At 44.6% G+C, this 10,991-nt stretch overlaps 1 protein-coding gene across 1 annotated transcript in view; it reads right to left on the bottom strand.

Moving 5' to 3' along the window:
* DRC8 (dynein regulatory complex subunit 8) overlaps positions 1–7,194 on the bottom strand; it is a 60,211-nt gene extending 53,017 nt beyond the window's left edge. The window contains exons 1-2 of the mRNA XM_077779909.1: positions 7,110–7,194; positions 6,619–6,703 (exon numbers count right to left, since the gene is read on the bottom strand). Of these exons, the coding sequence (XP_077636035.1) occupies positions 6,619–6,703; positions 7,110–7,194 (170 nt within the window). The remainder of the gene's footprint in view (positions 1–6,618; positions 6,704–7,109) is intronic.
* Positions 7,195–10,991: the final 3,797 nt, after the last annotated feature.

The following is a 10,991-nucleotide window of genomic DNA, read 5'->3' as shown; positions in this document are numbered from 1 at the left end:
GGGGGTTGATGGGCATGGAGGAGGGCACTTGTGGGGATGAGCACTGGGTGTTATATGGAAACCAACTTGACAATAAACTAAGAAAAAAAAAATAGAAACAAAAAAAATCCTAAAGTTTGATAATTAAACTTTGTTTAAGGGAGAGTAGGGAAACAGGCATACTTATAAAATAAAGTGAAAAAGGGGTGCCTGGGGGGCTCAGTCGGTTAAGCATCTGACTCTTGAGTTAGCTCAGGTATTGATCTCATGGTTGGTGACACGAAGCTTCTCGGTCGGCTCTGTGCTGACAGCATGGAGCCTGTTAGGGATTCTCTCTCTCCCTCTCTCTTTATCCTTCCCCCACTTGCGCGCTCTCCCCCCCCCAAAAATAAACATTTTTTAAAATATACAACCTATAACTCAACATCAAAAAAACAAACAGTATGATTTAAAAATGGGCAAAGGGCTTAAACAGACATTTCTCCAAAGAAGATGTACAAAGAGCCAACAAGCACATGCAAATATGCTCAACATCATCAATCATTAGGAAAATGCAAATCCAAATCACAAGATACCACTTTACACCTATTACGATAAAAAGGGAAAACAAGAACAAATGTGGGCCGGGACTTAAAGAACTCAGAAGCCTTGTGCTTTGCTGGTAGAAATGTAAAATGGTGCAGCTGTTGTGGAAATCAGTGTGGTGGTTTCTTAAAAAATTAAACATCAAATCACTACATCATCTAGCAATTCTCCTGCTGGGTCTTTATCCAAAAGAACTGAAAGCAGGGACTTGAAGAAATATTTGTTCACCACTATTCACAGCAACATTGAGCAAAAAGCCAAAAGGTGGAAACCACCCAAACGTCTATGAGCAGAGCGATGGACAAACGAAAAATGGCACATACACAACAGAGTATTATTCAGCCTTAAAAAGGTTATGAAATTCTGATGCAGGTTACAACAAGCATGAACCTTAAAGGCATTATGCTCAAAGAAATAAACCAGACACAAAAGGACAAATGTATGACTTGGACCCTTCTTGGGTCCCTAGAAGAGTCAAACTCACAGAGACAGAAAGTAGGATGGTGGCTGCCAGGAGCTCACGAGAGGCAGAGTCGGGAGTTATTGTTCAAAGCGGTACAGAGTTTCAGTTTGGGAAGATGAAAAAGTCCTGGAGATGGATGGCAGGAATGCAAATGTACTTAAAGCCATTCAATTGTATACTTAAAAATGGTTAAAAATGTTAAATTTTATGTTCTATATACTTACTACAATAAAACACACACACACACACACACACACACACACACACACACACACACTTACATTTGCATGGACTATCTCTGGGGGGAAAAAACCTATAACAAACCTTGCTTTAAAAAGAGGAATTGGGGCACCTGGGAGGCTCAGTTGGTATAAGCGCCCAGCTCTTGGTTTCAGCTCAGGTGATGATCTCACAGTTTGTGACTTCGAGTCCCACATCGGGCTCTGTGCTGATGGTGCAGAGCCTGCTTGGGATTCTCTCTCTCTCTCTCTCTCTCTCTCTCTCCCTTTCTCTCTGTCCCTCCCCCCTCACTCTCTCTCTCAAAATAAATAAACTTAAAAATAAACAAATAAAATAAAATAATAAAATGAGCAACTGGTTAGCCAGGAGTTAGAGGTAGAAAGATATACCTGTCACTATTCTTTACACCTTCAGAATTTGACCCCGTGTCTTTGTCTCATCTATACAAAAACTTGATGTTCAGTCTTATTGATTGAAATCCGAACAAAGAACAGGGAAATGTCCATAAGTTACAATGTACCATGCTCTATGTTTTCATATGATGCAAAATTAAAATGTCTCCCATCAGTGATATTAAAAACCTGCCTCAATGGTTTTCAAGGTGCCAGCTCTCAAAAGTTAGTTAACAAGGAAAATGAACTTCAGAACTTAAAAAATCAAAACACAATGCACAGAAAAACGTAAAAAATTCTTATGAGAGGTTTGTGATGAATAATTGCTAGTCCAGAGTAAACAGAGGAAAACCAACTTTAAATTATTTACTTCAGGAATACAAAGTATAATACTACTAATAACATTGTTCTAAGTGTTAAGGCTCAAGCTAATATCAGTGTAAGGGCTTTAAAAATGACCAATGGGGTGGGGCACCTGGATGGCTTAGTCGGTTAAGCGTCCGACTTTCACTTAAGTCATGATCTCACGGTTCGTGGGTTCGAGCCCCGCGTCGGGCTCTGTGCTGACTGCCAGCTCAGAGCCTGGAGCCTGTTTCAGATTCTTTGTCTCCCTCTCTCTCTGACCCTCCTCTGCTCTCGCTGTCTCTCTCTCTCAGAAATAAATAAAACATTTAAAAAAAAATTTTAAATGACCAATGATAACACTTGTTCTCAAATTTTTTGGTTTCAGAATGTGTTTTGCATTCTTAAAATTTATAGAGATTCCCAGAGAGCTTTTCCTTACGTGAGTCATATTTATCTATATTTACCATATTAGAAATTAAACCTCAAAAAATTTAGGGGCCCCTGGGGGCTCAGTCAGTTAGTGAGGCGTCCAATTCTTGATTTCAGCTCAGGTCATGATCTCACGGTTCGTGGGTTCAAGCCCTACCTACATTGGGCCCTGCACTGACAACATGGAGCCTGCTTGGGATTCTCGGTCTCCCTCTCTCTCTGCCCTTCCCCTGCACATGCTCTCTCTCTCTCTCTCTCTCAAATTAAAGAAATAAACTTTTTAAAAAATTTAAATATTCACTTACAAATCTTTTTTTAATTTTTTAAATAATTTTTAAAAAGTGTTTTAATGTTTATTTATTTTTGAGAGAGACAGGAGACAGAGCGTGAGCAGGGAGGGGCAGAGAGAGAGGGAGNCCTGCGCGACCGTTCTCCGCGCGTCCAGACCCTCACTCTGCCAGACGCTTCTCCGCCCTCCTCCTGACAGAGGCTTCCGCCTTCAATTCCCTTTTCCCCCAGTTTCACTGAGAGACAACGGACACGTGGCGCCGTGTCAGTGTCACGGACGCCGGGGCACGTGACCGCAACAGCACCAGCCCCGCCCGTGCCGTTATACAGACGCGACAGGAAGAACGAGGAGAGAGAGGGGTCCTCGTGACAGGAGCTCTCAGGACTTCCTTCCCTCACCTCCTCCCCACGAACCACCAGCGGCCTCAGCTGCGTCCCCTGTCGTGCGTCACACCCCGGTGCGCACTCCTAACTGGAGGCTCGTTCGGGCCACCGGCCTCCTCCGGCTCGCTCCCGCAGCCCCGCGTCTGTAACCACAGTCTGGTCTCCTTTCCGGAGTCTGTTCTTTTTGTTTTTAGATTCTAAAATTCTTAGATTTTAGGTTTCTAAAATTTAGAAATTTTAGATTTGCATTTTAGATTCCGCATATGCATGAAATCATCCGGTATTTGTCTTTCTCTGGCTTATTTCATGAGCAGAATTCCCTCAGGATTCAATCGTGTTGTCACCAATAGCAGGATGTCCTCATTTTTATGGCCGAATAATACTCTGTTGTGTATCTATACCACAACTTCTTTTCCATCCGTCGATGAACACTTAGGTTGTTTCCATGTCTTGCTTTTTTTTTTATTCCTTTTTTTTCACTTTTTAATGTTGGGTGTTTTTTTTTTAATTTATTTTGAGAGACAGAGAGAGACAGAGAGCACAGGGGAGGGGCAGAGAGAGAGAATCCCAAGCAACCTTGTGCATCAGTGCTGAGCCCAGCGCAGGGCTCGAACTCACAAACCATGAGATCGTGACCTGAGCCAAAATCAAGAGTCAGCCGAAATCAAGAACTTTTCAATTCTTAATCAAAAGAATAGCAACAAAGAGACTAGTTCTATCAGATAAATAACCATGTATTAAATTTCCAGCAATTCATATTGGATTGACCTAGTGCTTCCAAAGGTAAAACAGCAGATCAGAATGCACAGCCCAAATCAGATCCGATTAGAGAAAAGGCAGTATATTAAAAGTAGGCGTAACAAACATGTTTAGCAATTTGGGGGAAAAAAACAAAAGTCTGTATGTAGACCTTCACTTTTAACCACATGACCAACTAAACTGTAGCCACACTAGCTATTTTTAAACAGAGAGCCCGCCGAGGGGACAGGCAGGGCAGATCTCGTCATCACTGTGTGTCCAAAGCCTGGGCTGGGTCGCTACTCAGGCTGCACAACCAGAAGGAGTTAATCTGAGTTCCAGCTCAGCCACTGGCCCCTTGTGCCCTCCTGGGCAAGTCCCTTCACTTCTCCCTCCTACGAAGAGTGCATAGGAATGGTATCAGCTGCATGAGAACACTCATTATACACACGAATGAACAGAATGGGGGCATGTGGGTGGCTCAGTCAGTTAGGCGACCGACTTCGACCCGGGTCATGATCTCGCAGTTGGTGAGTCCGAGACCCTCGTCAGGCTCTGTGCTGACAGCTCAGAGCCTGGAGCCTGCTTCAGATTCTGTGTCTCCTTCTCTCTGCCCCTCCACCACTCATGCTCCATCTCTGTCTCAATAATATAAAAAAAATTTTAAAAAAACACAAGTGAACAGAAGGAATAAAGGTTAGAAAGCTACATTCATCCTTGTTGCTACTACTTGAATATGCTTAGCATTGCTATTTTACTAGGTGAAACAACATCCATGTTCTCAGTAACCTTCTTTATGTAATAAAGTAGGCAATTTAGGTTGTAAATATAGACACTTTCCCTCGGGGCCTCAAGAAAAATTTTAAATTTTGAATGAGAAAAAGATAAACCTCCCATAAGCACGTTTCTTTCTCCTGAATGAGCCCCTGTACCAGGAAAATAGCCGGCATCATAGCTCTTCGAGATCTGAGAGATTTTCTTTTCAGATTTTCTCGAGCAAACAGTTTACCTTCTCTTTGTCTCCAGAAACTAGAGACGCCAACTGCTGCCACACAAATAAAAAGACTGAGATAAGGCACGGTCCACGAAGCCCCCCACACCCAACAACAGGTCACCTGTCAGACACAGGCCTCGAGCAAATGCTGCTTTCTCTTCTCTGCTCCCCTGGTCTCCCTCCAGCTCTCCCTGACCTCTCTAACAGTACCTCTGACCCCTGCCCCCTGGGGAACCTGCCAGCCTCAGCAGGAGGTCGGAGGCGAAGGCAAGAGCCATCCTAGGATTTCGTCATTCCTGCCACATGCTCCCCACCTCACCCCAAACCCTATCACCAGTCCCACGGCCCCACCGGAGGGATGTCTTCCTCCTATGATACCCACCTTAAGGGTAAAGTGCCCCCCACCCGGGGTGTCACCCGGGGGGCCCGCACTGTGGCCAGAGCACCTGGAGCCCAGCACGTGAGCCGCACACACCCTTGGCAACAGCTGAGCCAAGGCTCACATGAGGCCGACTGCACTGGTGGTTCCGGAACGTCATTCCCAACCGTATCCCCTGCTTCGAGGCCCACAAACATGGCTGAGGTATAAAACTCAGCTTTATAAAGTAATGAACGGTTTGCCCCTTCTCAGGCTCCACTCCTGCAGTCCTTCCTTGTGCCCTCAGGTGTGGAGACGCTAAACGGCACTCACGGTTACAACATGTTGCAAACCAGATAAAACCAAACCGTGGTTCCCCCGGGGTGGCTCCTTTGAAGCGCTCAGTCCCTGGACCAGCCCTGGAGAGCGATGGCACCAGCCTCCAGGCATCAAACTGCTCGCTTCCAGGAGCACTTCTGTCACTTCCCACTGCTTCACTGGCCTGTGTTCTTGCTTCTGAGTTTCAGGACGGTGATCCCACCAAACGGTCCTCAGTCAGCTCGGTCTCCTGGAAGGAGGGTCCCATGGCCTCTCGGGCACATCCGAGGCCTGGACCCACGACCCCTGCTGCTCTCAGGGACAGTCTCTTCTGCCTTTCTTTCTGGTCTCAGACTACTCTGTCCCTGGTGATCCATCCCCGATCGAGCGGTGTTCATGCCTCTCTCTCCTCTTGTGTGTTCTTCTGTTTGGGTTCTTTTCGTTCTTTTACTTGGGGAGCATATCACTGTTCGGGCATTATTAACCTTTCTTTGTAATTCCTGGCTCGATCACACAGAACCTATTTATTTTATTATTTGAAATAAATTTTTTACATTTATTCACTTTTGAGAGACAGAGAGACACAGTGTGCGAGCAGCAGAAGGGTAGAGAGAGAGGAAGACACAGCATCCAAGGCAGGCTCCAGGCTCTGAGCTGTCAGCACAGAGCCCGACGCAGGGCTCGAACCTATGAACTGTGAGATCATGACCTGAGCCGAAGTCGGACGCTTAACCGACTGAGCCACCCAGGCGCCCCACAAAACTTATTTATTTTAAAAGCAAATTCCATTCATTCAACTCAACCAAGAGTTACCAGGCACCAGCTATGTGTCCAGCAATCATGGGACAGCAAGGGTCACCTCAATGACAGAATTTTCAGTCTGGAGGTTGCAATGGGCAATGTGGATACTCTTTTCACCAGATTATAAAGAATAAGCAGCAGTACTAACATGAAGCAATAGCTAGTAAAGGCCTTCCACAGAGCACAGGGAAATAAATACTTTAAACAGCATCAGAAATCCAAGGCCTGGAAAAAGAAAAGAGCCCTTTTCTATTTTAGGAGTTTGTATCAGTAATTTAGAATCAGAACAAAGACATTTCCAAACCTCACATCCACTGTATTATTCGCCTCGTGGTCAAAGACTTCAAAAGCCTCTTTGATTTTTTTGTGGAACTCTGGTACGAGTATCTCTGCAAAAGACAAGGTAAATGAATATTGTTTTCATAACTCTCCCTTTGAATTCCAAACAGAAATGTCGATCGCTTGGCTAGAACTTCTCAATAAAGAAGCGTGTGCGGAAGGCTTTCCTCATCGGAACGCATGACGTAGTGTGCTTACCTTCCACCAGTGAAATCAGAGAATGGACGGAGCCTTGTGTCCCGGGGCATGAGACACACACACTGTAGCATCAGAGGACCTACCCCTCTGAGTACCCAGCTTCACGCACGAGGTTCACATGTCTATACGGTCACGGGGCCACCGCGCAGATGAAGACACAGCTTCCAACCCAGCGCATCTTCTGTCCCAAGCAGTTTGGGCAGAGTCCCAGCCGAACAGGCAGAAGGAACCCAGCACTAGACACTGACTGTAGGTCACCAGTGCCCGCCTGCCCTGCTTTATTCTGAGCTTGAGGACGGCGGAACCCGGGGGCTGGGCGGCAAGCAAAAGCCACATGGGACATGCTCTCAAAGAGCTTTCAAACTTGTTTTTGAGACTAAGATTTACTTCTCTGAACCAATTAAGTCATTTATTCGGTATTTATTGAGGTCCTACTATGTGCTGGACACCTTGTCAGTGCTAAGGTTATAGCAAGGAGCAAAATGGACAGAACCCCTACCTCATGGAGCTATTTGTATTGGGGGAGATACAGAAGCTCACATATTGGTTAAAAATATCCCGTAAGGCAAATGGGGATGGAAAATGTAAAGCAGGGAAGGGAGGTGAAGAGTGCTGGGGTGTGGGTGCCCTGGCCTCACTCACACACTCTCTCTTTCTCTCTCAAAATAATAAACTTTAAAAAACACCCTCTTTTCCATATTTTCTAAATTTTCTACAGTGTGCTTTTTCACACCCATTCCTCCAGATGCTTCGATATAAACGACTTCAGTGACCAGCATTCCTGGGAAACTTTGAACATTACAGCCTCCTCCTGGAAATCTGTGAGGCGTCTTACTCCGGGTGCTCTACAGCAAGGACACCTGTTCACTTTACCCCAGTGTCTTCCAAATGTGCCTGATCACGGCATCTCCTTTCTCCAAGTATCCTGTGTCGGGAATAATGCCGGGATTGGACTCTGGGACTTCAACAACTCAGGAATCCTCACCTACCGGACACCGGCAACACGTGAATGGATAACGGTCACCAAAAATACTGGTCCTCTCATCCTTCACTGTGGCCAGAGGAGGCAGCAGCTGAGTGCATCTGTCTGTTCCAGGGCTTCCCAGGAGGAGGCTCAGGGGAGCACCGATCTGACGGCCACGCGCCTTCGTCTGCACAGGTGGCAAGCTCAACGAATGGCATCAGACCCGCTGCCCCACATCACCACAAAGGTGACCTATGTCGTTGGCTCTCATTTCAGAAACCATATACCAGGGGCGCCCGGGGGGTTCAGTCAGTTAAGCGTCCGACTTCGGCTCACGTCATGATCTCATGGTTCATGAGTTCGAGCCCCATGTCAGGCTCTGTGCTGGCAGCTCGGAGCCTAGAGCCTGTTTCAGATTCTGTGTCTCCCTCTCTCTCTGCCCCTCCCCTGCTCATGTCTCTCTCTTTCTCTCAAAAATAAACAAACATAAGAAAGAAAGAAAGAAAGAAAGAAAGAAAGAAAGAAAGAAAGAAAAAGAAAGAGAGAAAGAAACCATACACCAAATACGTCCCTGCCCACCAAGGACAAAGGACCCAAGAAGCTGCTGGAGAGGCTCATGTTCTTGATGTCCAAGGAGCAATGTGTGCAACCCAATCTGTGATCTGGTGGGACTGAGGGGATTCGTGCCTCTGGGGAGCAGCCCCACATCCCTACCTTCACATAAATCACCTACTTCTGTCCCTCTGCAGCCGATGTGTCTCTCTCTCTCTCTTTTTTTTTAATGTTTTATTTATTTCTGAGAGAGAAAGAGAGAGAGAGTGAGCAGGGAAGGGTCAGAGAGAGAGGGAGACACAGAATCTGAAGCAGGCTCCAGGCTCTGAACTGGCAGCACAGAGCCCGACGCAGGGCTCAAACCCACGAACTGTGAGATCATGACCTGAGCCAAAGTCGGATGCTTAACCAACTGAGCCACCCAGGTGCCCCCCGATGTGTCTCTTTAGCAGCCTGCTACATGGTTCTAACAACACATGCATGCATGTTACATAAATTACATCTTCATCGTTATCTTGAAATAATTGATCTGAGAAAGTTCAAATGGGTTAAAAAGCAGTGTGCATTATTAAAACTTTTTCTAAATTATATTTGCCAATTAAGGGCTACATTTTTAGATTACATAAATATAATTTCAACTGTTAGCATTTTTTAATGGCTGAGAAAGATGCTTTTACATTCTTACATGACAAAGCTTCTCATTGGTGGTAAGCTATCAAACACTGAAGCATAAAATCTGATATTCAAAAGCATTCTGGGGGGCGGGCACCTGGCTGGCTCAGTTGGTAGAGCATGGAACTCTCAGTCTCAGGGTCCCGAATTCAAGCCCCGCTTTGGGTGTAGAGCTTACGTTTAAAAAATAACCATAAAGCAATAAAAAGTATTCTGGGAAGAAGCTATAGTTCTTCATTAAAATTTTTAAATATATTTGGAACTTTTATATATGTAAATTCATCATTTACAAATTTCCTAATACTCTTATGTTTTATTTTCTTATAAAAATCGTGCAGGCAAGGCAATGATTTTTTTTCATTAAGCTCCATGTGAAGGCCTCAAATCTCTTCCCGTCGCTACCCCAGTAGGCCGAACAAATATTCTTTTCCATGCTCACGTTGGGAATCGCTCCCCTAAGCTAATCACCTAAGTCCTTTGAGGATGTACCACTCATTCTCCTGGTCAACTATTTTGGATTTAAGGAAAATTAGCAATATTTTGCTNAGTATCAGGTGATGTAGGGAAGTGTTGAATCACTATATTATATACCTGAAACTAATATAACACTGTATTTTAACTAATGGAATTAAAATAAAAACTTTAAAAAAGAAAAGCTGAAAGCTCAGTACTGTAAACAACTCAATACCCACCATCTGCACTGAACTATTGCTAATATTTTTCCATATGTTGCTTTCTCCTTCTGTCTCTGTCCTTAAATACATTGTGGACATTACAATACCTTACCCGTAAGTGCTTCAGCATGCATTTCCTAAAAATAAGGACATTCTCCTACATGACCCCAGTGTAATTGTGACATTCTTAAAAATGAAAAAAAAGTCACTAAAATCATCTAACAGCTATTCAATTTTCAAATCTCTTCAGGAGATTTCAAAGTTTATATACTCCATTTGTTTTGATTTCTTTCTTTTTTTTTTTTTTGGCCTTTCCTGAACTGAAACAGTCCCCCATCCTTCCTCAACCTCCTCTCCTTCCCGCCATGAAATTAGCTGGGTGAAGGAATCAGGCAACACAGAGTCTCACAAGCACCCTACATCCCAGCCTTGCCGAGAGCATCCTTGCTTCATCCTGTTAAAAACTGCTACTCCGTTAAGTTTTGTTCCTTCAGCACATGTCACCTACTCCTCTTCCTTCCATTGCTGCCTTTTACTGATTCCCTGATCAATGTCCTCTTTTTTTAAGTTTTCCTTATTTAAGGAATCTCTACACCCCCAAGATCAAGAGTCGCATGCTCTTCAGCCTGAGCCAGCCAGGCACCCCTGATCACTGTTTTTCAAATTTAACCCCCCAGCTAATTCAGAGGACCCCATCCTCACAGTCCTATCTGATGGTCAACACCCTTTGACTGTGCATATGAAACACCTCAGAAATCTATCTCTCCTCTTCCATTCCTCATCATTTCTGGCCTTGGTTAATACAGGATTAATACTTTCTGTCTTTTTGCCTTCAGTCTCCTTTCCCCCTCTTCCCATTCCAACCTTCAAACCACAGTCCTTGCTAGGATGATCTTTCTAAAATAAAAATTTGTTCACACGACTCTAAAATCTTTCAATGATTCCTGGGGTCTTTAAAAAGAAAACATTCAGACTCCCTTAATCAAGCCCACAAAACCCTTTATGAATTGGGCCCCACCTATCTCAAGAATGTCATTCTCTAACACTTTCCTGCAAAGATCTCCCATCTTGGAAATCTTTGTGGCTTCCCAATCATGCTTTTTCGTAGCACCATTGTGCTTGACGGTCCTTCTGTATGGAACAGTCCTCTCCTTTTTCCTGGATGACTCCTACTCAGCATTCAAGGCAGTTTAAGAGTAACAGATTTTTTTGAAGAGTAACATCCTCTTTTTCTGTTAGCTGTAATTATGTAACATCGATGGGCATTCCTATCATATT

Source organism: Crocuta crocuta, unplaced genomic scaffold (genome assembly GCF_008692635.1).
Source record: "Crocuta crocuta isolate KB4526 unplaced genomic scaffold, BGI_CrCroc_1.0 scaffold322, whole genome shotgun sequence".
Lineage (NCBI taxonomy): Eukaryota > Metazoa > Chordata > Mammalia > Carnivora > Hyaenidae > Crocuta > Crocuta crocuta.
The sequence above is the reverse complement of the archived record's forward strand: the minus strand, read 5'-3'. Positions and strand labels throughout refer to the sequence as shown.